Below are 27527 nucleotides of genomic sequence, written 5' to 3' on the forward strand. Positions count from 1 at the left end.
CAATATACTTCAAAACCCACCTTCTTGTCTACATCTGACATCTGAAACCTAAAGAATTAACAAAGTATTTTGGGCAACTGCTGTACTATTCATTATAAAACAAAAGATGATCATTACTTTAAATCAAACTAAGATATTAAAAGTTAAGGACAAATTAAGTATAAAAAATTTTAAAGCTACTATAGCCCCAATATGAAGTCACATTCTTCACTATCACAAAAGATTTTATGTTTGATTAAAAATTTGAGATCAAAGCTGAAAATAAGACTTGAAGGTGAGACATAACAAAACCTTAATGCTCAAAAAACTTGTAACAAGCATTAACTTTCAAAAAATCACAAACAAAGGCTCACTTTAATAGAAACTTTCCAATAAAGATCTCTTTCTTAAAACCGAAATCCAACTATTTTATATATCTGATATCATTACTGGATTGCCATTTTGTGAGCAGTAAGAAATAAATTGACCTTGAGAATTTATACTAATCTTAGTATCTAAAAGAACTATAAAAGACATAGAAAAACCAGAAAACAACAAACCTTTTGAAAGCTTTGTTTCTTCTACCACTTTGGTTAGATGCCCCTCCACGATCAGCTTCTCTGCCAAAGAAAATAAATGTTACTATCCAAGCCCAAACCCCGCTGCGCTTCCCCGAGCAGGGCAGTGTAACACATTCCATGACCAAATTTAAAGATGAGAACATCACTCCTATGACCAAGCTTGAACAAAATCTTGACCCTGGAAGGGGAACTAAGAGAACTGGAACTACGGCAGAGCAATCAGGTTAAGTAGAAACCGGGGCCGGGAGACATCTGCCTTTTGTTTTCATTAGATTTCACCTTTTCTTAAAATAAGTCTAGGCCTTTCTATGAGGAAATCAGAGGAAACAAATGCAATCTTCTTTAAATCAAAGATGTTAAGTTGAAATAAAGGAGTGCTGAGAGGTTTCTTATTTAGACAAGAAATAATTCCCTCCTGACACAATTTAGTAGAGATGTCTATATAACATGCTACAGAAAAATAAAAACTTTTAGAAGAGCTAACTACTTAAAAATAAGTAAACATGCACTTTATGAAGGACCCTCTGTGAGTGCATACTATTCTGTCTGCAGAGGACAGTATCTATCTGAACATGCCTTTCTTTAATCCTGCATGCCAGTGGGTCTCCTTCAGGTTTTTTGCAGTATATGAAATAATTTTCTAGTTGTTTGTCTTCACTTGGCTTCAACTTATTCCCCACCCATCACTTAGTCACTAAAACCACTTAAAGATCATTATAAACTTCAATTCTTATGAACTATTTGTCCCTGCCTTCTAAAAACAAAAAGTCAAAGTAACAGATTTGGGCAATTTTAAAAGGCAGTCAGGTGCATGTCTATAATCACAGTGCTTGGGAAGCTAAGACAGGAGGGCCACAGGTCAGAGGCCAGCCCCAGCAACTTAGTGAGGCCCTGTTTCAAAATAAAGAACGAAAAATAGGGTTGAGGGTATAGCCTGGAGACAGAATGTCCTGGGGCTCAACCCCCAGTACCTCAAAACAAACAAACAAACAAACAAACAAACAAATGAATAAATAAATAAAACAGGAGCTGGGTGTGGTAGCACATGCCTGTAATCTCAGTACTTGGAAGGATAAGACAGGAAGATTGCAGGTTTGAGATTAGCCTCAGCAATTTAGTGAGATCCTGTTTCAAAATAAGAAAATAAAATAGGGCTCAGAGTACAGCTTAGAGGTAGAATGCCCCTGTGTTCAATTCTTAGTACCACACAAAAATAAATAAATAAAATAAAGAGGGTGAGGGTATACATCAGATATAGAATGCCCCTGAATTCAATCCCCAGTACCAAAAAAAAAAAAAAAAAAAAAGCACGAGTTCTACAAGATATAAAAAGTAAGCTGTCCCACTTGTCCTCTGGCCTACTTTATTCCATGAAACTTTTATCTTTCTGAAGAGAATAATTACAGAGAGAACCCTGGGGCATTCTACCTCTGAGCTACATCCCCAGCCCTATTTTTAATTCTTTTTTGAAATAGGATCTGACCAAGTTGCAGAGGACCTCGCTAAGAGGCTGAGACTGGCCGTGAACCCGTGACCCTCTTGTCTTAGCTTCCCAAGTACAGGGATTACAAGCCTGGCACCACACCTGGCTTTAATTACACTTTTAAAAAGGTGCTTCTTGCCAAGCGTGGTGGTACACGCTGGTAATCCCAGCATTCGGGAGGCTGAAATGAGTATTGAAACAGGGTCTCATTAAATTGTGGAGGGCCTCACAGTACCTGAGGCTGGCCGTGAACCCGATTTCTCCTGTCTCAGTCTTCCAAGTATTGGGATTGCAAGTATGCACCACCATGCCCAGATATCACACACGCATTTATTCATTTACTCATTCATTCAACTTTGGTACTGGGGTCTGAGCCCAGGGGAATTTTACCTCTGAGCTATACACCTAGACTGATTTTTTATTCTTTATTTTGAAACAGGGTCTCACTAACCTGCAGAGGGCCTAAGTAGCTGAGGCTGGCTGCAAACCTGCCATCCTCCTGTCTCAGCCTCCCAAGTACTGGGTTTACAAGCATGTGCCATCATACCCGGCAACTACCCATACATTTAAACATACCATATAACTAAAACAATACTTGATCTTACTATGTGGGATTCATTGTGAATATTTTTGCTCCATGTTTTTTCATATAAGAAATGTTGGTCACAACTTAGTAAATGAATTTTCTTTTTTTTTCGGGTCTGGAGATGGAACCCAGGGGCATTCTACCTCCGAGCTACACCCCCTGCCCTATTTTTTATTCTTTATTTTGAAACCGGGTCTCACTGAGTTGCAGAAGGCCTCACTAGCTGAGGCTGTCCGCGAACAGCAATCCTCTGGTCTCAGCCTCCCGAATGCTGGGATTACAAGCGTGCACCACCACACCCGGCTAGTAAATGAATATTCTAAACACTCGTATGTTGCAATCCTTAACTGCTTTAAAAGGTTATCAATGACAAATCATCATTTTATGGAAATTTATAATCTTTCTCCTTAGAACTAGCACATGACAGTATTCTAGGTACTCAGGAAAAAAATTAGCATTCATGTGTCCAGCCTGGACATGGGACATGCTTTTGAAGTATGTTTAAATCAGACACCAGGCCAAAGAGATGGGAAAATGATTTGTAACTATGTCACACGACCCTGCATCAATATCGAATATCTTATTGTCTTTTTTTTTTTTTTTTTTTGGTGGTACTGGGGATGGAACCCTTCCAGGCTACACTCCCAGACCTATTTTTATATTTTAATTTGAAGCAGGTTCTCTTAAGCCAGTGAGGCTGGCTTCGAACCTGTGTGATCCTCCTGCTCTGCCTCCCAAGTGCAGGGATTACAAGCATGCGCTACCATGCCTGGCTTACTGTCTTTTTATATTCATTATTTGATTTGAACTTCACAACATTCTTGTGAGGGTTTACTCTGCAGATAATAAAGTTTAGGTTTAGAGAGTTTAACTGAATTTCCCCATTATCATATAGCTTGTAAAAGACAGAGATAGAATAAAGACCATCAGCTTTCAGGTTGAGGGCTCTTTTCTCTAACACACACACACACACACACACACACACACACTGCTAAGAATTGAACTCATGTCCTTGTTTATATTAAGTATCGATTCTATAATCGCCAATATTTTTAACACTTAGTCCTCATTTTCATATCATGGATTTAAATTTTTATTGACTAAAATAAAAGACCTAATTCCAAATTTACCATGCCAAATATATGCTTCTATACCAATAAAAAACACACGGTCATAGAACACATATTTTTTGTAAAGCACCACATCTAAAGGAACATAAGCAATATGAAAGACTCTAACAGCCAAGGACATTGAGAAATTAGAGGAAGGGATATTTAACAACTGTATTAAACCAGGCATGGTGGTGCATGCTTGTAATCCCAGTATTTGAGAGGTAGAGACAGGAAGATCAAGGTTTCGCTGTCAGTCTCAGCTACTCAGTGATGCCCTCTGCAACTTAGTGAGACCTTGTTTCAAAATAAAGAATAAAAAAAAAAAATAGAGTGTGGGGTGTAGCTTAGAGGATGAATGCCCATGGTTTCCATTCTCAGTTACTACACAAACAAACAAATAAACAAACAAAAAACAAACACTATTAATGAGCCAGGCGTGGTGGCGCACACTTGTAATCCCAGTACTTGGGAAGTGAGACAGGAGAAACCGGATTCCTGGCCAGCTTCAGCAACTTGTGAGGCCCTCCACAACTTAGTGAGACCCTGTTTCAAAATGAAGAATAAAAATTAGGGCTGGGGTGTAGATGGGAGAGAGAATGCCCCTGGTACTACAAAATAAAAACAAAACAAAACTGTATTAATGCAGGTGATGCTTGAGGCTTCAAGGTTCTACATCTTCAATGTGTAATGATGATGCTCTCCCAAAGTGCTAGGATATGAATGCCACAATGCAAATTGAATCATGTTTTTCTCCATTAAGGGCCTGTGGGTTTTCTTTAAATGAAGTCCATGCTAGAGTCCATAGATATCAACTCTGCAAAAACTGCTGGGGATCCAAGGCTTCCATTAGCCCTAAATACCCTTGCAATGCCAGGTCCATTTTCTTCCATTTTTAAACCATGTTTTTTATTGTGAAAAATCACATACATAAAGGAGCCTAAGACACAAAGTATAGTCTGTGGACTGAATCAGGGGATTGAATATAGGGACATTCTACCTCTTAGCTATGTCCCCACACATTTTATTTTGAAAGAAGGTCCTCCCAAGTTACCAAGGCTAGTCCTGAACCTGCAATTCTCCTGTCTCTGCCTCCCAAATACTGGGATTGTAAGGTAAATTTCTGTGTGACCAGAATTTTCCCATCAACTTCCAAAGCTCTCCACATTCTTCTTTCCAGTCAAATCCCTTCCTACTGGCTGGGGCTGGTGGTGCACTCCTGTAATCCCAGTACTTGGGAGGCTTAGACAGAAGGATTACAGATTTGAGTCCAGTTTCAGCAACTTAGCAAGATTCTATTTTAAACCAAAAGATGAAAAAGTCTAGGGGTATAGCTAAAATGTAGAACATCCCTGGGTTCAATCCCCAGTACCCACTCCCCACAAAGACAAATATGGCAAATAAATTCATATTACAACCAATATCAAGACACAAATGAAGTAAAAAATTACAACTAATGTTCAATAGCAAGCCAGCAACTTGCATCTCTTCAGAGTGTAGCACTTCATAAGCAGAAATATAGCTTTATAACATCACAGGAAAGGCTCTTGTTTCACTTTTAATAATGTAAATGTTCACAAGACTATTAATTTTTGCAGCAAAATAAAATTAGTTTAAGCCTTTTTTTTTTTTTTTTTTTCCTGAGGCTGGTTTTGAACCTGCTATCCTCCTGTCTCAGCCTCCCAAGTACTGGGATTACAAGCGTGCACCACCACATCAAGTTGAGCAATTCTTCCTAAAGAAGATATTCTAAGCCAGGTGTGGTGGTGCATGCTTGTAATCCCAGCATTTGGGAAGCTGAGACAGGAGGATCACAGTTTGCAGACAGCCTCACAGCTACTTAGTGAAGCCCTTTGCAACTCAGTGAGCCCTTGTCTCAAAATAATAAATAGGGCTAGGGATACCACTCAGAGGCAGAATGCCCCTCAGTTCCATCCCCAGTACTGCCAAAAAAAAAAAGAAAAGAGAGAGAGAGAGAGAGAGAGAGAGAGAGAGAGAGAGATAGATAGATAGATAGATAGATATGGATGATATCCTGCCTTTTTATATAGAGTTCCAGAAACTATTTGTCCTAAAACAGAGGAAGGAAGAATAAAAGAGGGAATAAAGGACACACAGATTCACAAATGAATTGAAATGAAATGAAAAAGACCAATTTCAAAATTATAGAAACAGATCTTTTAAAAAATATAGAAAATTTCAAGAATATAGAAATAGTCTATATACTCAAACACAGATGGCATGAACTTTTTTTTTTTTTTTGGTACTAGGGCAGATTGGACGCAGAGGGATTCTGCTTCTGAGGTACACCTCCAGATCTTTTATTTTGAAACAGATTATCACTAAGTTGCTGAGAGTCTTGCTAAAGCGCGGAGGCTGGCCTTGAACCTGGTGATCCTCCTGTCTAACCTTCCGAATCCTGGGATGATAGGTGTGCACCACCGCACCCAGCTGGTGGCCTGAATTTAAGACCAGCACCTATGTGTAGTTATACTAGAAAAAATCTGGTAGAAATGTTACAAAGCTGGCTGACTGGGAAAAGGACAGATATAAACAACCCTCCAGCATATCCTAGATTGGACAAACTAAGAACAAAGAAAAAATTAGCAACATCTAGTTTACACTCAGAGTTTTCCTATGCCAGGGACAAAACCTCTCACTGTGAGCAAGGAACCACACCAAGTGTTTTCCATTCTTTGACATAAATAAATTGCTTTGGCTTAGAGAAATGAAAATTTAAAAGATAAAGGCTAAAAATATCTATTTTAAAGCTGGGTGTGGTAGCACATGCATGTAATCCAAGTACTCGAGAGGCTGAGACAAGAGGATCGAGCACAGGTTCACGGACAGCCTTAGCAATGTAGGGAGAGATCCAGAAACCTACTGAGAACCCATTTCACTCAAGAATGACAATAAAAAGGGCTGGGGAAAGTACAGCATGCACGAACAACAATCTGAAATGTGCCAATCTCAAGCAGACATCAAGCCTGCTGATGAATTCCTACTGTTGTACTCAACATTTTTAAGGGGAATTTGGTGGCACATCACAGTATCCTCCATAATAGTATTCTATTGAAACTGGCTTGGTTTCTTGGGTGTAGCTTGGAGGCAGAATGTTCCTGGGACCAATCCCCAGTGCCACGTACTCACACATGCACAAAATTCAAGTGGAATATGTAATCAGAATAATTCTGAGACTGTTCAGAGAGGCCGAGCTCAGAGAGTAAAGAAAAGTAAATATTAGGTCACACAGCAACGCTCATTTGAGGCATGCCTCCAAATAAGGCAATTTCTATGTGAGAGCAAAGCCCTAACAGGAAGGAAAGAATGAAAGGAGTATTCGGAGATAATGACTTTAATTCCAAAATGGGAGCAGGGAGCAGGGAGATAATTTTGTGAAAATCAGGAAAAATTCCAGCAAGACATGAAACATTAAGAGAATCAAGCTTTCGCTAAATGCTAGTAATAAAAATAGTAAATATGGATTAAGAACACAAAACCACGAAATTCACTCTAGGGCACTTGCTAATCCTTTCATCAAAAGGGACATTCCCCTAAGGGAGAAAAAATTCACCTCTAGAAAGCAGACAAAGATTCTCTGGTGTCCAGTTAAATGCCTCTGCCTTTACCAGGGCAGACAGCAGCAGGAGGGACTGAAGGCAGAGGCAGCCATTTGGAGAACGCTGACTTTCACTATGCCAGAAAGTGATGGCAGGTCTCCGTGATCTTGGACACTCCATCTTTCATCTTCTTCCTCAGTGTACAAGTCCATCAAGTGAACGAGTGCATGGACATGTAGGAAATGGACTGTGAGATGCATAACTGGTTAGCTCAGAAACCATCATTAAGCCTGGCGTGGCGTACACACTTGTAATCCCAGTACTTGGGAGGCTGAGACAAGATAGCAGATTCTCAGCTAGCTTCACTTAGTGAGTTCCTCTGCAACTTCGTGAAACTTTTTTTGTGTGTGTGGTACCGGAGATGGAACCCAGGGCTTTCTACCTTTGGGCTACACTCCCAGACCTATTTTCTATTTTATTTGGAAACAGGATCTCACTAAGCTGCTGAGAGCCTCACTAAGTAGCTGAGGCTGGCTTCGAACCTGCGCAATCCTCCTGTCTCAGCCTCCCAAGTACTGGGATTACAAGCGTGCACAACCACGCCCGGCTGTGGAACTCTATTTTGAAATAAAGAATAAAAAATAGGACTGAGAGCTGGGTGTGGTGGTGCACGCTTGTAATCCCACCATTTGGGAGGCTGAGACTGGAGGATCGCAGTTCGCAGACAGCCTCAGCTTCTTGTGAGGTCCTTTGATACTCAATGAAACCCTGTTTCAAAATAAAGAATAAAAGATTAAAGCTGGGGGTGTAGCTCAGTGTTAGAATGCCGCTGGGTTCCACTTCCAAGACTGCAAGAAAAAAATAAAAGACTGGGCTGTAGCTCAGAGGTAGTATGCCCCTGGGTTCCACTCCAAAGACTGCAGGAAAAAAAAAATGCCCCTGGGTTCAATCCCCATGATGGCACCAAAAACAAAAACAAAAACACAAACACAGGGAATTACAAATGTGGGGTTCTTTCTAAAACAAATTTATGTTGTGAATCTTTAAAGGGAAAATTTTTGCTAAAAGTGTTTAGCAAGTTTTATTGAAATTATTTGCTAATTCTAGATTTTATGTGCTAAAGCTCTTTTTATACAGATTACTTACTTTATAGCTGAGGAATTATGCAAAGGATTATATTTAAATCTGCTCAATGTCCATTTTCTTTGCCTGGTATTAAAAGCTTATCTTCAGCTGATTGTAGTGGTGCATGCTTGTAACCCCAGTACTTGGGAGGCTGACAGAAGGAGTGCAGGTTTGCAAGCCAGCCTCAGCTACTTAGTGAGGCCCTCTGCAACTTAAGTGAGACCCTGTTTCAAAATTTGAAATAAAATAGGGCTGGGGAGGTAGCATGCCCCTGGGTTCAATCCCCAGTATTACAAAAAAAGTTTATCTTCTGGGCATGGTGGTGCATGCTTGTAATCCCAGTACTTGGGAGGCTGAGACAGAAGGATGACAGGTTTGCAACCAGCATCAGCTACTTGGTGAGGCCCTCTGCAACTTAGTGAGGCCCTGTTTCAAAATAAAGAGTAGAGGGGAAAAAAAATATGGTGATACACACTTGCAATCCCAGCACGGGGAGGCTGAGACAGGAGAATTACACAGGTTTGAAGCCAGCCTCAGTAACTTAGGCTCTTAGCAATTTAGTGAGACCCTATTTCCAAGTAAAGTATAAAATAGGTCTGGGAGTATAGCCCAGAGGTAGACAAACCCCCTAGGTTCCACCCTCAGTAACACCTAAATAAATAAATAAATAAATAAATAAATAAATAAATAGGATTGGGGGTAGAATGTGCCCCCGGGTTCCACCCTCAGTATCGGGAAAAAAAAAAAAAAAGCCGCCAAAGGAAGTGAACTATCCTTTCTTTATATTAGGGATTGAACCCAAGAGATTTCTACTTCAGGCTATCCTCTCAGCTGTTTTAGTTCGTGTGTGTGTGTGTGTGTGTGTGTGTGTGTGTGTGTGTGTGTGTGCTACATATCACACACATATAGTGGGGACTGAGTCCAAGGACATTCTACCACCAAGCTATATCCTAGCCCTACTTTATTTTTATTTTGAAACAGGGTCTAATTAGGTTAGAGTCTCACTACTTATTCAGGCTGTCCTCAAACCTGTGATCCTCCTGTCTCAGCCTCCCAAGTACTGAGATTACAAGCCTGTGTCACCATGCCCAGCTCTTTTTATTCTTTTATTTGGAAACAGGGTCTCACTAAGTTGCTGAGGGTCTCCCTAAATTACTGAGGCTGTCCTTGAACCTGCAATCCATGTGTCAGACTCAGAACATAGACATGCATCACCATACCTGGCTAAACTATCTGCTTTCTAATTTTGGGGGGAGGCCCTAGGGGTGGAACCAGTATCTTTCTACCTCTGGGCTACCCTCCCAGACCTATTTTTTTATATATATATTTTATTTGGAAACAGAGTCTCACTAAGTTGCTGAGAACCTCACTAAGTAGGTGAGGCTGGCTTCGAACCTGCTTGATCCCCGTCTCAGATTCCCAAGTACTGGGATTACAAGTATGCGTCACCACGCCTGGCTTGCTTTCTAATTTTAAAACACAAGATGAGAAGCAAGGCGTGGTGGCACATGCTCTTAATCCCAGCATTTGAGAGGCTGTCTGCGAATGGAGATTCTTCTGTCTCAGCCTCCCAAATGCTGGGATTACAAGCGTGCCCCACCACGCCTCGCTCCAAAACTGTTTTAAAAGTGTTTACAGCGCCGGGCATGGTGGCGCACGCTTGTAATCCCCACGCTTGGGAGGAGGAGACAGGAGGATCACGGAGGATCTCGCAGGTTCGAAGCCAGCCGTACTGGCTTAAGAGACCCTGTTTCCAAATAAGAAAAGTATAAAAATAAGTCTAGGATTGTAGCCCGGAGGTAGAAGGGTTTCCAGGAACCCCAGTCGCACCAAAAAAAAAAAAAAAAAAGGCCGGGCATGGTGGCTCATGCTTATAATCTCAGTACTTTGGAGGCTGGAGGCGGAGACAGGAGGATCCCACGGGCTTGAAGCCAGCCTTAGCTACTTAGTGAGGCTCTCAGCTCCTTAGTGAGACCCTGTTTCCAAATAAAAACATAAAATAGGTCTGGAAGTGTAGCCCAGATGTAGAAGGCCCCTGGGGTTCCATCCCCAGTACCACCAAAAAAAAAAAAAAAGTGCTTAGAATAAATTCACTTAGTAAGACGTTTGCTGAATCTAACTTGTGATAATACCCATTAACACAATTTCTACACTGGCAGCTTGTCATAAAATGCAATGTCCCTTCTGAGAACAAATCAAGCAAAAGTAAACATCATTAGCCCAAGTCTGGCTGTCCAGATAAAAGGAACTAAACCAATTTTGGAAACTTTGAGATACAAGTAAGATTTTAAATATCGAATCTGTCGCTATTTGCTAGCCGAAACCCAGAAAAGAGATTCCAAAAACTGGATTCTCCCTGGCTGCGTTCAGTCTACAGCGTCACCATCTGCACTCAGAACCGCTGCGTGCAGATGCCTGGATATGCTCGTGTTTTGCTCTTTCTGATCTTTGGTCCACCCGTGCTATACAAGCATGGGGTCTGACATTCTGACTACCCCTTCTATATACATGTTTAGCATCTCCCCAGGCAATTACATACCCCACATAAACACAATTTCACTAGCTGCCTAATATTCTCACTGAGAGGATTTACTGTAATTTACATAGCTTCTGCATCATCACTTACGGGTTTTTGTTTTGTTTTGGGTTTTTTGGTAATGGAGAGTGAACACCCACTCCTTTCAGTATTTTATTTTCAAACAGGATCTCACTAAGATGCCGAGGCTGGCCTCAAACCTGTAATCCTCTTGACTTAGCCTCCCAATTACTGGGATTACAGGCATGTGCTACTACACCTGGCTTATAAATTACTTTAAATATTGAATAATAAATTAGAGGTTAAAAAGTAGTTTTTAGTTTTCTTTTTGGTAAGCAAATGGTAAGAATAAAGACTAGTAACATTTATTTTATTTATTTATTTATTTATTTATTTATTTATTTGGCACTGGGGATTAAATCCCAGGGCATTCTACCTCTGAGCTTCAACCCTAGCCTTATTTTATTTTTATTTGGAAAGGTCTCACTAGGTGGATGAGATTCTCACTATTTGCTGAGACTGTCCTTGAAACTAAGAGCCTCCTATTTCAGCCTTTAAGTACTGGGATTACAAGCATGTGCTACTAGGCTCAGCCTTTTACTTGTCTCTCTCCCTATTTTTTAGTCTTTATTTTGAAACAGGGTCTCACTGAGTTGTGGAGGTCCTCACTAAGTAGCTGAGGCTGGCTGCAAACTGGGATCCTCCTGTCTCAGCCCCCCAAATGCTGGGATTACAAGTGTGTGCCACCACGCTCGGCTTTTTTACTTGTCATTAACAAGTAAACAAGTGAAAGGAGGACGACTTCTAATAAAAGATTCTTTTTTTTTTGGGTGGTACTGGGGTTCCTGGAAACCCTTCTACCTCTGGACTCTACTCCCAGACCTATTTATATATATATATATATATTTTTTTTTGAAACAGGGTCTCTTAAGCCAGCGCGGCTGGCTTTGAACCTGCACGATCCTCCTGTCTCCCAAGTGTGGGGATTATAAGCGCGCGCCACCACGGGCGGCTTAAAACATTCTTTTGATAATTCTTTTGTTTTTTTTTTTTTGCTCAAAATATAAATTCTAAAAGTTCAAAATAAAAAGAATTTACTAAAGAATGGTTACATGTAACAAAAGTGTAATATATTTCTTTTTTTTGTGTGTGTGGTCCTGGGGATGGAACCCAGGGGCATTTTACCTCTGAGAGACACCCCCAGCCTTAATTTTTTATTCTTTATTTTTAAAACAGGGTCTCATTGAGTTGTGAAGAGCCTCGCTAAGTAGCTGAGGCTGTTCACGAACCGCGATCCTTTGGTCTCTGCCTCCTGAATGCTGGGATTACAAGTGTGCGCCACCACACCTGGCTAATATTGTTCTTCTTTATATTTTAAAATGTATACTCTTTTATTGGTTTCAGTGGATACCAATTCTCTTGTCCCAAATCAATGTGCTACTTTTCTACAAATGTGAGATTATACTTATAATCAAAAGATTAAATTCACAATCAGAAGATGTACTAAATCTTTGCTTTACAAATATTATTTTGAAAGAACAAAAATGTCCTTTTTATTAAATAAATTGCCTCAGCTGGATATGGTGGTGCACACCTGTAATAAACAGTACCTGGAAGGCTGAGACAGGAGGATTGAAGATTCACAGCCAGCCTCTGCAACTTAGTGAAGTCCTGTGCAACTTAGTAAGACCCTATTTCAAAATAAAAGAAGTAATAAAGCTGAGTGTGCACCTTGGACGTAGAATGCCACTGGGTTCCACCCCCAATACCATCACACACACACACACACACACACACACACACACACACACACACACACACACTGCCTCAAAGTAATATTAAACTTACATTTAATATTATTAGTATCAAACATGACAAAAATTGAAACTCTTCCAAAACCATTATATTTCATGATATTCCACATTTCCTTAAATATATTTAAGGAGCATAGTCATTCGATATGCTGAACTAGTATCTGCTATGATTACCAGGTGTGACCCTTACAACCTTCAAGTGCTCTTGAGGTTGAAGGTAGGGGGAAGCACATATACACCTGCACCCATAAAATAAGGATTATACACATAAAAATTTGGAAAACTATTCACTTCAGCGGTGGGGAGGGGAGAGGGAAAGGTGAGGGAGGGAGCATCGCGCACCTGCAGGAAGCACGCTTGAGAAGCTGGGCGTGGTTGTGTACACCTGTAATCCCAGTGCTTGGGAGCCTAGACAGGAAGTTTAAGACCAACCTCAGCAATTTAGACCCTTAGCAACATAGCAAGACCATTTCAAAATAAAAAGGGCTTGGGTTCCACCCACAGTACCACAAAAGAAAAAGAAAAAGATGCTTGAGAGTGTTTACCAGATAGGAGAAAATACACACATCATCAATAATCCTTTACTATACATGTGGACTTTCACCTGTTATTAATAAGACCAAGAGAATATCACCACCTTTTGACTGCTACAGATGTGAGCAGCTATGTGATTTTCAAGTAAAAGAGAAGTCACAGTATTTTTGTTCAGAATTCTGTATGGGTCTAAATCACCTCAAAAGCGAGCGTATCTTTAAAATAATGTTTAAAGATAGTCTCAGGTATCTCCCAAAGGTGGGAAGACATTAAGACAATAAGACAATGTATTGCTATTCCTTCCCTAGAAATACAGAGTTCCTGCTACCCTGAGGGCCATCTTCAGAATTCAGTGCCCAAACTGATCATTGTCCTTATGGTTTCATTTAAGAAATTTATTTAAGGACTTCAAAATTAAAATCTGCGATAGAACTAGAACTCAAGTAAAAGAGGCTCCCATTGCTATCTCTTCAATAAGTATCCACATAGAAAGAATAGGTGTTTGACATTCTGTTTTGCTTCCTGTTCAGTGATGATTTTTAAATAACAAGTTTGAAATTCTCTCTTTTGTGTGCGTGTGGCTAATGTGAAATGCTCAGCTCCATTTGTGAAGCCAAATGCAATAGGAATATTTTTCTCAAAAGAGAGCAACAGTATGAAGAATTTGCTGCTGTCTGAAGATGGCTCTTCACGCGCTTACTGGAACAAAGGCACCAGATTCTCGTTATTCCTCTCGCTTTTTCATTTTAGTCCCTGACTTCATTAAAATCAATGTGAAAAATACTCTGTACTCACTCTGGCATTCTATGAATTGATGAATAAAAGTGCAGTCCTCGCCACTCTTTGAAAGCAAGTGCTCTAATAAAGAAAGAAACACCTTTAAGGATATAGTTTACTGCTGTCCTTGAAAACCAACAGCAAAGTAGGAAAACTGAAATGTATTAACAAGGGTAACTCTGAGTAGGTCTAATAAAGGTTGAACACATATTTTAATACTAAAAGCAGGCATACTTTGGAGTTAAACTGCCTGAAAACTGATTATATAATCATTACTTTGTTCCCTGAAGGATTAGTTTTTAAAGGTGCAGTTTTTATCCAATGAGCTACAAAAAAAAAAAAAAAAAACCCCAAATATATTGTTTTAAAAAAGCTTCTCTTACTTTTAAAATACACCTTTCTCCTCTAATTCCAACTACTTAGGAGGCCTAGGCAGGAGAATTACAAGTTGGAGGCCAATTTTGGGCAACTTAGCAAGACCCAATGTCTCAAAACAAAATTTAAAAAAGGGTAGGGATACGATTGCCTAGCATCCACAGGGCCTTGGTTCAATCCCCAGCACATAATAGCTCTTCCCATGAGAACTTATCAAATACTCTTAAATAATTTAAAACATTTTATTGCTAAATTAATTTTCAAGTGTATGTGCTCTCACAGACCATCTTCAAAGTTCTCCATCTTAGTTAAGAGGCAAAAAGTGAAAAGTTTAAGAATACTAGAAAATTAAAATAGATTCTTTTCTTTTTGGTGGTACTGGGGATGGAATCCCTCTAGAGGCTTTCTAACTCCGGGCTATACTCCCAGATATATATATTTTTTTTTTTTTTTTTTTTTTTTAATTGGGAAACAGGGTCTCACTCCCAAGCGCAGGGATTACAAGCATGTGCCACCATGCCCGGAAAATAGATTCTTAATAAACTTTGTGTGTGTGTGGTACTGGGGATGGAACCCAGGGGCATTCCACTTCTGAGCCACATACTCAGCCCTATTTTTCATTCTTTATTTTGAAACAAGGTCTCATTAAGTTGCAGATGACCTTACTAAGTAGCTGAGGCTGTCCACAAACCATGATCCTCCTATCTCAGCCTCCCAAATGCTGGGATTATAAGCATGCGCCATCACGCCCAGCTCTTAATAACTTTTAAGAAACCGGTGTAAAAGTTATAAGTTTTACATTTTCATTTTCATGAATAACTGTCCCTCTTCATCTATGCCTCATATGCTATTAAAATATTACACTGTTTATGTCTGTCAAAATAATTTAATTCAATGTATATACATTTTAAAATAAGAGCTTTGTAAATGGTTTTGCTCAGGTCAAAGAGAATTTGGTTTTATGAAAGAGTGCGAGAGAGCGAGAGCACGTGTGCTAGGTGTGGCGGTGCACACCTGTAATCCCAAGACGTGGGAGGCTGCCAGGAGGAACGAAAGTTAAAAGCCAGCCTCAGTAACTTGGTGAGACCTCGCAGAATAAAATAAAATGGGCTTGTGGTGTAGGTCAGGGGTAGAATGCCTCTGGGTTCAATCCTCAGGAGAGAGAGGAAGGGGGGGGTGGTTGAATGAATGAATATGAATCAAAATCTAATTATGGCCTAGTAAGTTTCAGTCTTTTTGTTATAATAATTTTTATATTAATTCTGAGTTAACTTCTGCATCTGAATAGCACTGTAAATTACCTATTTGTATCTTAGCAGCTGAAGTATTAAAAACACATTCCAATCTGATAACTATCTGGAGGATGTGAAAGCACCAAACCAGAGGAAAGGACGCCTAAGCCAGCACCTTGTGGTCTAGGTAAAGCCCTTTCTCTTCACCTCTCAGCCCACCCTGCCCTACCGTGTCCACTTGGCAGGAGGGACTCCGAAGGGTGCGGGCCCTCTCAACACCCTTCCTTCCAGCCACCTTCTAACTCTATCCTTTATCTACCTACACGGTGCGCAGAGCCTCCGTCGTATAGTCACCATCAATACAGACAACAACATGAGAAAAAGATTGATATGCCTCATGTTCTGGAGAGAACAATACAGTCAGAATATAATAGAGAGAAATAACATGGCCCTACTTAAAAGAACACTAAGTGCAATAGAAATTTGAAATTTAAATAAATAGAATATGCCAACTGGAGCAAACTGAAGAAAAACAGAACCCCTCAGAAGAAAAGTAACTTTCAAGATAAAAAGTTGTTTTTCATAAATTCTATCTAAGCTATGACACCTTCAAAACTCAAACTACATAACGTCATCTTAGCTACCAAAACCCAATTGAAACTTTTATTTTGGTACTGAGAATGGAATCCAGGGGCTTTCTTCCTGTGAGCTATACTCCCAGACCTATTTTATATTTTATTTGGAAACAGGTTCTCACTAAGTTGCTGAGAACCTCACTAAGTAACTGAGGCTGGCTTCAAACCTGTGCGATCCTCTTTGTCTCAGCCTCCCAAGTGCTGGGATTACAAACTGGAACCAAATTTTAACCTAATTAAAGGACATTATGAAACTTATCTGAAACTAAAATTCAGACCTATCAGGACTTTATAGAAATTTATTAAAGCAAGATAGCCCACCATCACTCACCAAACTAAAATTCACCCTTTTTTGGGGGGGTGGTAGTGGTACTGGGGTTCCTGGAAACCCTTCTACCTCTGGGCTATACTCCCAGACCTATTTTATACTTTTTTAAAATTTGGAAACAGGGTCTCTTAAGCCAGCACGGCTGGCTTCGAACCTGTACCATCCTCCTGTCTCTACCTCCCAAGCGCGGGGATTATAAGTCCGGCAAATTCACCTTTTTGTCTATTCTGATTTTAACATCCAGTAATTGTTTACTATATTGGTTTAGATAAAACCTAAGGTTAATATAAGCAGGTAAATACATATGTAGCATTTCTAAACACAGAGAAATGTCTTACAGATAGTGTATGTAAAGAACTATGACTTTTTTTGGCACCAGGGATTGAGTCAGGGGCATTCTACCTCTGAGCTACGCCCCCAGCATTATCTTTTATTTTTATTTTGAAACAGGATCTCATTAGGTTGATGAGAGTCTATTTGCTGAGGCTGTCCTCAAACCTTCAATACTCCTGTCTCAGCCTGCCAAGAACGAAGTTACAAGCATGTGTCACCATGCCTGGCTTCACCTCCAGCCCTTTTTATTTTTTATTTTGAAACAGGGACTCATTAATTTGCTTAGGTTCTCACCACGTTGCTGAAGCTGTCCTCAAACCTACAATCTTTCTGTCTCAGTCTCCCCAAAACTTGGATTATAAGAATGTACCACTGCAACAGACTAAATTACAACATTTGTTTGTTTGATACTTAGGGACTGAACCAAGAGCATTCTATCTCTGAGCTGTACCCCAGCCCTACTTTATTTTTTTATGTGAAACAGTGCCTCACTAAGTGGCCGAGGCTGGCTTTGATCCTGCACCCTCAAGTCTCAGCCTCCGAAGTACCAGGATTACAAGCGTGCGCCACCATGCCTGGGGATTATTCTTTTAATGCTCTATTACTTGAACTCAAGCCTTTGGGGATTTGCTCTGCCAAAGCTACAAAAACACAAGCCAGAGATCATCCAAATGGAGTCAGAGGTAAGAGGAATGTCTGTAATTCTAAAGAGGGTTTAGAAATATGAAAAAGACAAATATGGAAATGTAAAATGGAGAACGACTCCACCTAAAATGCACTTCACTTACTCATGAGCTCTCAATGGACTTTTATGTTTTATACCTATGCTACTGGATACTATTGCCTTAGCCATGTGTACTGGCTTCACTAGTGGCTAGTTCAAAGGGATACATGCTATAAGTAGATATAATCATTTTAACTACTTAGTAAAAAAAAAGTGTAAGGCAGAATGTTTCATCTATAATCTTTGAATATTAATTTCATGCTGAAATAACATTTTGGATATTGTGAGCTGAATAAAATATATTACTGAAATTTGTTTTACCAATGTTTTCTTTTCCTATATATATGTTTGGGTTTTGGGGGTTTTTTGGGTACTATTATTTTTATTTTTATTTTGAAACAGGGTTTTGCTAGGTCGATGAGAGTCTAACTACTTGCTAAGGCTGTCCTTGAACCTGGGATTCTCCTGTCTCAGCCTTCCAAGTAATGAGATCACAAGCATGTCCTATCATGCCTGGCTTATTTTCATATTTTTAATATAAATACCAGAAAGTTTTAAATTACACATGTGGCTCTCATTATCTTCCTTCCTTCTCTCTTTTTCCTTCCTTCCTTCCTTCCTTCCTTCCTTCCTTCCTTCCTTCCTTCCTTCTTTCCTTCTTTCTTTCTTTTTCTTTTCTTTTTTCTTTTTGGTACTGGGTATTGAACCCAGGGACATTCTATCTTGGAACTACAGCCCCAGCCTTATTTTATTTTTATTTTGAAACAGGTTTTTGCTAGGCTGATGAGAATCTCACTACTTGCCGAGACTGTCCTTGAACCTGTGATTCTCCTATCTCAGCCTCCCAAGTACTGGTATTACAGGTGAGTGCCACCATGCCTGGCTTCATTATATTTCTTTAGAAAGCACTATCCTACAGTCAAATAACATTTATTAAACAAGACATAATAAAAGCACAAAGCCTGGGCTCTTGACAATTATACTTAATTTCAAAAATGGAGATCACTGGAAGAAATACTAATTTTAACATCTCCAGACATTTAAAAATATTATTACTACTATTCTTGGAGTTCCTTTTGTTTTTTAAAGAATAATTTTAGTTAAAATTAATAAAATATTATGACTGGATTTTGATAATACCGTAATACTTGGTAATTGGTTTGTTATTATATTACAAGTGACTCAGAATGGAGTAAGTGACCCATTATTTCAAAGTTATTCTGTAAACTAATCTGATATAAGGAAGTTTTTGTGTATACTCAAATTTTACTTAGTTTCTTTTAAAATACCATACTACTTACTCTCAACACTACTCAATCTTATCACTATCGCTAAACAAACAAACAAACAAATGAGCAAAAAACCAAATATACAGGAATTACTTTTAAGTGCCTGAAATATCTTATTTAATCTTAAATTAAGGAGTGTACAATTACAATATAAAAATAGTTCTATTACTCTAAATCAATTAGAACTGGCAAAAATTTTACATGATAATTTGATTAAGTAGTAAAAAGATGGTTTAGTGTATATAAAAAGATTCTCTTAAGAAACAGAAGGTTCTGAGGTTGGGTTAATTAATACTAACACTATTAGCAAATACATATTCAAGTCAAGATTGATGAAAAAAAGCATACATGCCAGAAAGAGAAAAATATGCTAAATAATAATAAAATATAAAGCCATTTAAAGAGAATAAATTTTTCAAAGTGAGAATTAACTCATTTTACTTAAGCTTATAAAAACATTAATATATATACTTTTTGTGGTACTGGGGATGGAACCCAGGGGCCTTCTACCTCCGGGCTATACTCCCAGACCTATTTTATATTTTATTTGGAAACAGGGTCTCTTAAGCCAGCGGAGGCTGGCTTCAAACCTGCACGATCCTCCTGTCTCCGTCTCCCAAGCATGGGGATTACAAGTGTGCGCCACCACGCTTGGCTAAGCTTGTAAATATATTTAATGAGCAGTAACTAGTAATTTTGGTGCAATGAATATAAACCACACCTTTAAAAATTCTCAAAGTAAAACCTAATCAAATTGAAATTTTAAAAAATGAATGCATTTTATAAAACTTACTTAGAATAGCTAAATAGGAATGATTAAAGAATTTTTTTCTTAGAGTTCCAAAATTAATTATATATGCAATATTAGGTCTTGATCTTGCAGCTGACATATACATGACAATCTGAGCCTATTTTGCCAGTTCTTAATTGGAAGCAAACCAACCAAAATCAAGACAAACCACTTAGTAAATTTATTGAATTTGTTGCTGTCCAAGAACTATAAAGATATCCCCTGATACATTAAAAAAAAAAAAAAAAAAGAATTAACAAGACCAGTAAACACAGAAAACAGTTTTATTCCTTTGGTACTCCAAGTATCCGGGACAGATCTAGCACATAGCTGATACTCAATGGTGCATGAAAGGGAAGGGGCAAAGTAAACTGGGATCTTCAAGACAAATGAATTATAAAACCACTGGGCAAAAAGTACTCCACGTAGTAACAGAAAAAAGAATATATCATGATTTTAAATTTTTAGTGAGAGAGAACCCATGCTAACCAGGAAGGGGGTCACAGAACCAAAAACTAATAAACATTGTTTTCTGATGGCAGAAGTGACTGACCCCATTCTCTTTGACCAATGAAATAGATGAAAAAAGAAAGTAGTTTCTATGAACCATTGAAAGGCTCAATGGGCTTTCAAATATACTCACACATTTAAATCAGGGGCCTGGAGCAGAGCTTGGTGAAAAAAAAATGGTAGTATAGCTCACTGAAAAAATATAATGGGAGAAAAAGAGCTCTATTATGCAAGCCATAGATAATGCTTAACTTTTCCATTTTCTTATTATTTGAGTAGTTAAAATTTCCATAACAAGGGATATTTAATAATAGATCCCAGCATAAGTCTTAGGAACTAAAGAGAAGCCTGATTTTAAAAGACAGAATTCAATGGTCTGTGAACAGTTTGTTTTTCATTCCCAACATTTAAAACCCTCAACTCCCTATCCTGCTTAAATAGTGAATGAATATCATAAAAGAAAAATATTTAAGGTTTTTACACTACCTTTTTCTGTGCTCCCATTTATTTTAGGTAAGAAGTCATCAACTTGTATCCCTAGGATTAAGACAGTATATCATTTCCTGATCAAAGAAAATATTACTTTAAAACTGGTCTCAAGTGTAACTGGGACATTTTTATTTCTACTTACATTAAGATTGTATAGAACACTCTATTTTTATTTTTATAAGAAGGGTCCAATGTGGCATTTTCTATTAGTGCAGGCTTAGTGCCCTTCCAATGAACCTCAAAATAAAAAAGAATCCTACTGTTTACAGACTTAAGTAGAACATCTCAGACGCAGAAATTTCATTTATCTCAAGGACTAAACAATGGTGCCCACTGGTGGCAATTTAGCATATTTTAAAAGGAAATTTTCTAACAGTGTAGCTATTTTATGCCTAATAGTAAAACTCCCTTACAGAAAATAAGTACCTAATGTGAGACAGTAAAAGTAAAAAATTTAATGTCAAAATTCAGCTTTAAATAAGAAATCTGGATGACACCTACCTAAGCTGTTGCATTCTTTAAGAGTTTTCTCCTGAAGATGTTCTAACCGTACTGTAAATAAAAGTCCAAGAAAAAGATATTTCACAGATAAAAAGAAAAAAATCAAATCAAATGAGTTTCTTGATTAGCTAACTTACCTTGTAAAGCTGTTAGCCTTTCATTGGTGAAATCATTATCAGCTTGCAAAGCTTCTATTTTTGCCTGGAGCTCCTGTTCTTTTTCTTCCATTTCATCTATTTTATGCTGCAATTCTTTCTTTTCAGCTTGCCCCTTCTGTTGGATTTCCTCTTGCTTTCCCTCTGCCACCTATTGAAGAGAAAGATTCAGTTATTTAGTAAAATCTCACCTTGTTTTAAGAGGCCTACGCCAGTTAGGACTGCCTTTTTCAACTTCTAAGAAATGTAGGGGAAATTATAGAACGTATATATAAAAGTTTTGTTGATTCTACTGGGATTAAAGGTGGCTCTTAAAGCTGGTTTTTCTAAAACAGCAAAGAAAAAACAAAGGCTTGATGTCAAAAGTGATCTGCATTAAGTTCATTACTCCATAACACCTAAGAGAGAATAATTTGGAGCAAATATACCCACAGGAATAAAGGGTTAAAGTGAAAAACTCAAGCTGGGCGCGGTGCTACACGCTTGTAATCCCAGTACTTTGGAGGCTGAGACAGAAGGATCACAGGATCGAGGACAGCCTCAGCTACTTAATGAGGCCTTCTGTAACTTAGTCTCTGTTTAAAATAAAGAATGAAAGCACGCTAGTAATCCCCGCACTTGGGAGGCTGAAACAGGAGGATCGCACAGGTTCGAAGCCAGGCTCAGCTACTTAGGCTCTCAGCAACTTAGTGAGACCCTGTTTCCAAATAAAATATAAAAATAGGTCTGGGAGTATAGCCTGGAAGTAGAAAGCCTCTGGGTTCCACTCCCAGTACCACCAAAAATAAAATACAATAAAATAGCTGGGCGTGGTGGCGCATGCTTGTAATCCCCGCGCTTGGGAGGCAGAGACAGGAGGATCGCGCAGGTTTGAAGCCAGCCACGCGCGCTGGCTTAGGAGACCCTATTTCCAAATAAAAAAATATATAAATAGGTCTGGGAGTGTAGCCCGGAGGTAGAAGGGCTTCCAGGAACCCCAGTACCACAAGAAGGAAGGAAGGAAGGAAGGAAGGAAGGAAGGAAGGAAGGAAGGAAAGAAGGAAGGATAAAAATAGGGCTGGGAGTGTAGCTCGGAGGTAAAATGCCCCTGGGTTCAATACCCAGTACCTCAAAAACAAAAAAATAAAAAAATCTGAATATCTTAGGTTTTGCTGATTTTCATCTACTTTCTGTTGTATGTTAAAAGATGCTGAGCCAGACATATTAACGTACATCTGTAATTTCAGTGTCTTCAGGAGGCTGAGACAGGAGAATTACAGGTTCCAGACCAACCTCAGCAACTTAGCGAGACCCTGTTTCAAAAATAAAATAGGTTAGAGATGTAGCTCAGAGGTAGAATGCCTTTAGGTTTAATCTAAGTACCATGCACATACAAAAAGACATCTACTGTGAGGTACTGATTGTATGTCCACCTAAGGAAATATATCAGCTTTCACAGGTTTCAGTTATCTGTGATAACAAAAGTTGAGAAAAACAGAACTTTATTTTCACCGTAAATTTCAAACATTACCAAATTTTATATCAACAACTATTCAGCAATATCAAATTTTCAAGCTACCGACTGTGTTAGGGGCTACTAGCTTAACATACTTGCCGACTAAGTAAATACATACCTTTAATTGATCAGATAAATCTTTAATCTCATTAACAGCTCCATTATATTTATTGGCTAGTTCTCTTAATTCTTCCTGAGTCCGTTCATTCATTTCTTTCAGGTGGGTACATTCATCTTCAGTATTGCTCAGACTTCGCTGCAATTCAAGCCAACAGGCAATTTATTTAGAATAAATACACACTTATTATTTAGAATTCCTTCTAAATTAAATTTATAAGAAATATAACTCAACGGGCTATTCGAAATCAACACCTGTTCTGGGTTTTATATAAAGCCAAACTAAATAACATAAGGATTTAAATATTCTGCAGGTGTATATTAAAACAGAAAACACAACTAAGAATTTTAAAAAAGTCAGGAGGAGGACAGGAAGTGGATGCCACCTTTATATCATTTTAGTTTTAAAAGGCCAAAAGGTGTGACTTGAAAATATGTTAAGCCTCTCAATTCTTAAAGTAAGTTTAATAATATGCAGGCAATTAACATAAAAATGAGACAATAGCTAGAAACTTTCCATGCATGTCAAATAAATCAAGTGATAATGAATCAGGCAAAGTGGGATGAAGCCATTACAGAAACTATTCTGGGCCAAGCGTGGTAGTGCAAGACTGTAATCCCAGTACTTCAGGGGCTGAGGCTGAGACAAGAGGGACACAGTTCAAATACAATGCAGCAAATTAGGAAGACCTTCAGCAACCTAGTGAGACTCTGTTTCAACATAAACAATGAAGTAGGGTTGGGGGTTTTACTCAGAGGTAGAAAGCCCTTGGGTTCAATCTCTAGTATCACAGAGAAGAAAAAGGGAGGGGATAGAAGAAAGCCAGGTGTGTGGTACAAGCTTGAAATACCAGTACTTGGGAAGCTGAAACAGGAGGATCATAGGTTCAAGAACAGCCTCAGCAACTTAGGACCTTGGCAACTCAGTGAGATCCTGTTTCAAAATAACAAATAAAAAATAGGGCTGAGGGTATAGCTCAGAGGTAGAATTCCCCTGGGTTCCATCCCTAGTACTGAAAAAATAAAATAAAATAGGGCTAGAGTGTGTAGCTTAGAGGTAGAATGCTCCTGGGTTCCATCCCCAGTACCACTCACATACATGCACAAACACAAAAAAGGAACTATTCTGATGCTAAGGGTATGTTTACATTTAATTTAAGATGGGCATTTTAACCAAATCCAGGGCCAGATAATTTGTGTTGATTTTGCAATGATTTAAAGGAATGACCCATATTGTAAATCAGTGAGATTTTTTTTTTCTTTTGCTTTTGGTATTGGGCCTTAAACTCAGAGTTCTCTACCACTTATACCCCCAGCCCTAAGAATCACATTTTAATTGCTCCTAAAGGATCCAGAAAGGAACTGGGAGACTTTCCCCTTTGAATCTCCGAATGTAAGATCCAGTTAGTTTCCCTCTCTGGAGCACGGGCAAGGTAGGAACTTGTGTTATAAGTTCAGCCTCATAGTGACCATCCTTGACTAGAAAAAAAGGAAAATCTTTGCCAGCAGATGAATTCCCTGACTTGGGACCATAAGCACCAGAACTCACATGGTTATGATGAAAATTTCTGTCCATGAGCCAGGTGCAGTGGTACATGCCTGTAATCTCAGTACATGGAGGAACACAGGTTCTAAGACAGTCTCAGCAACTTAGCGAGACTCTTAGCAACTTGGCTAGACCCTGTTTCAAAAATACAACCTGGGGTTGTATTTTGGAGGTAGTATGCCCCCGGGGGTAGGGAATCAATCCACAGTAACACACCCACACCCACACCCACACATTCTGTTTTGTTTTGTGGTATTGGGGATAGAACCCAGGTGTATTCTACCTCCAAGCTACACCCCAGCCCTATTTTTTATTCTTTATTTTGAAACAGGGTCTCACTGAGTTGCAGAGGGCCTCACTAAGTAGCTGAGGCTGTCCGTGAACTGCAATCCTCCTGTCTCAGCCTCCCGAATGCTGGGCTTACAAGTGCGCACCACCATACCTGGCTCTTTTCTTTCTTTTCTTATCTTTTTTTCCCACGTGCATGTGTGTGTGTTACTGAGGATTGAACTTGAACTCAGGGACGTTCTACCTCTGATCTACACCTCCCCAAGGCCTAGGTCTCACTGAGTGCAAAGGGCCTCACCAAGTAGCTGAGGCTGTCGGCAAACCACAATCCTTCTATCTCAGCCTCCCAAATGCTGGGATCACAAGCATGCGCCACCAGCCCAGTTTACAATTTCTGTTCATGAAAGCCAACATATCTACTCCTTTCCATTTGACAGATAAAAACATTTCCCAGCTACATAATAATAGTGTTCTGGAATGCTTGCAGTTTTTTTTTTTTTTAATCATACTACTACTTAGTATTTTTAAGAGTGAAATACCTCAACTTCTGAAAGTTTCCTAACCACTTCAATTTTCTCCTGAAGAACCCGCCTCAGGGACTCTTTGGCTGTTGTTTCATAGTTGTGTTTGTCCTCCTGCAATGCTATGAGTTCCTTTCGTAAACTATCTTCTGTTTGATTCTAGAAAAAAAGATACTTATAGTTAATTTAAAAAATTATTCTTTAAAAATAAACACATTATGATGCTCTTTATATTTTATGTTAAGGTACCTCAAACACAAATGATACTGACTCTGTATTAATTGAAGTTATGTTTAAACTGCACCAGTAAATTATGCCTTCACAAAAATATTAATTCCTGCTTCTACTAGAAAAAGAAGTCAAAGGCAACTGAGAATTTCTTTCGAATATATAAAATTAATTACACTTATATTTGTCATATCTCTGCAAACCACCATATTTACATTTGTGGGCAAAAATAATAAATTACCTGCAAAAGCACCAAACATTTTAAAACAATGGTTAAAATAAAAGTAGTACGAACACCAGGGGGAAAAGCAGACTGCATATCAAGAGCAGGAAATGTGTGAGATACTCCTGGAAAGTATCATCCAGTATGACGGCAGGAAGCAATTGAAGTCTACTAGGGTTCTATACAAAAAAGCCAAGCTAGCTAGGCGTGGTGGCGCACACTTGTAATCCTAGCATTCAGGAGGCTGAGACGGGAGGATCACAGTTCGCAGACAGCCTTAGCTACTTAGCAAACCCCTTCACAACTCAGTGAGACCATTTCAAAAAAAAATAAAAAGACTAAAAAATAAGGCTGGGGGTGTAGCTCAGAGGTACAATGTCACTGGGCTCCATCCCCCACAGCGCAAAATTAATTAATTAATTAATTAATAGAAGTTCATTCACTCAGACTAAAAATGGGATAGTTTGAGTGTTAAGAAGGAAAACAATTATAATAGATTGAAACACATCAAATATTTTTTTAATCTAGGTGGGGGAGAAAATACTTCATGCTCATTCTTTGATGGATGAAAAGGAACCAAATCATTATTTTAAAGTCAGGTAAATGGGGAGAAAATTACTTATCCTGCTTTTTTCTATAAAAACCTGCCTCAAGGTAATCAAATATTTAATGAAGGAAGACTTCTCTTATAAAAGTAATCCAGCTAAATAAATGAAGCAATGAGAGAATCACATAACCTTTAAAGGAATACTGATCTAGTTAAGAATCATCAATGACATATAAAATCCCCAAAGAAAGGTAAATGTTACTTTCTGGTGAAAGAATACAGTAACATCTATGAAGTATTGACAAAACAAACAAATGGAAAAACCCACCGGAACGAAATCAAATCCCTGTACAAACTACTAATTTACAGGGGATGAGGGGGAGCCGGAACAATGTTCAAGTAACAGTGTAGACTGAGAAAATGCTAGACGGCAAATGACCCAATTTCCTCAAGAATTATCAACTTCAATAGAAAAACGAGAGATGTAAAATGGACATTTATTATTCAAGTCTTTTTATTTATAGGTACATTTGAAATTTCTAATGACAAAAAACTTGATGGTGAAAACAAATAAAAGTTTTAGTATATACTCAAAATGACCCCCCAAAATGAAACTATGCAAGAAGTCATGCATTCTTTTCTATGTACTTGAGATTAAATACCTACTTTGGAGCATGCCTGTAATTGGTTTCCCATAACTTCTAACCGTGATAAGAGTCTATCTTCATCTATTAAAGCCTGTCGGAAAAAAATTAAATATAAATAAAACCTGAGTATTTAAATATATATAACAAAAAGATTCTACTGCCAGGAATATTAATGAAATTATAAAACTGACCAACATCAAATGTAAATGTTAACTTTTTAACACTTGTTTTTTGTTTAGGAAGCAGACTTGCTTTTGTTTACTACGAAATTTTACTTTTAGTTCAATTAACACTTAAGAAATAGTAAACTATTTAAATGCCTCTTGAATATAAAAGTAACTGGAATACCTGCCAACTTGTATCTGAAGCCTCTTGGGTGATGGCTAGTAGCCGCTGAAGCGTGGCTAACTTCTGTTCCAACATCTGTTCCCGATGTAAGGCCTCCTAATATTATAAATCATAAAAAATTC

General features: G+C 38.5%; 1 protein-coding gene across 23 annotated transcripts in view; it reads right to left on the reverse strand.

Annotated features, from left to right (window-relative positions):
- SLMAP (sarcolemma associated protein) overlaps positions 1-27527 on the reverse strand; it is a gene marked incomplete at both ends in the record, with an annotated part of 160510 nt that overhangs the window by 39004 nt on the left and 93979 nt on the right. For 4 of the 23 annotated variants that reach the window (XM_080715187.1, XM_080715180.1, XM_080715175.1 and 1 more), the window contains 9 exons: positions 540-599; positions 14103-14165; positions 20787-20837; positions 21291-21341; positions 21428-21596; positions 23059-23196; positions 25431-25571; positions 27077-27148; positions 27406-27501. In XM_080715187.1, the coding sequence (XP_080571313.1) occupies positions 540-599; positions 14103-14165; positions 20787-20837; positions 21291-21341; positions 21428-21596; positions 23059-23196; positions 25431-25571; positions 27077-27148; positions 27406-27501 (841 nt within the window). Of the gene's footprint in view, positions 1-482; positions 600-14102; positions 14166-20786; positions 20838-21290; positions 21342-21427; positions 21597-23058; positions 23197-25430; positions 25572-27076; positions 27149-27405; positions 27502-27527 lie in introns of all 23 variants that reach the window. The other 19 variants (XM_080715190.1, XM_080715179.1, XM_080715191.1 and 16 more) reach the window with 7 other exon arrangements.

This window comes from Muscardinus avellanarius (assembly GCF_963383645.1).
Source record: "Muscardinus avellanarius genome assembly, chromosome: 18".
Taxonomy (NCBI): Eukaryota; Metazoa; Chordata; class Mammalia; order Rodentia; family Gliridae; genus Muscardinus; species Muscardinus avellanarius.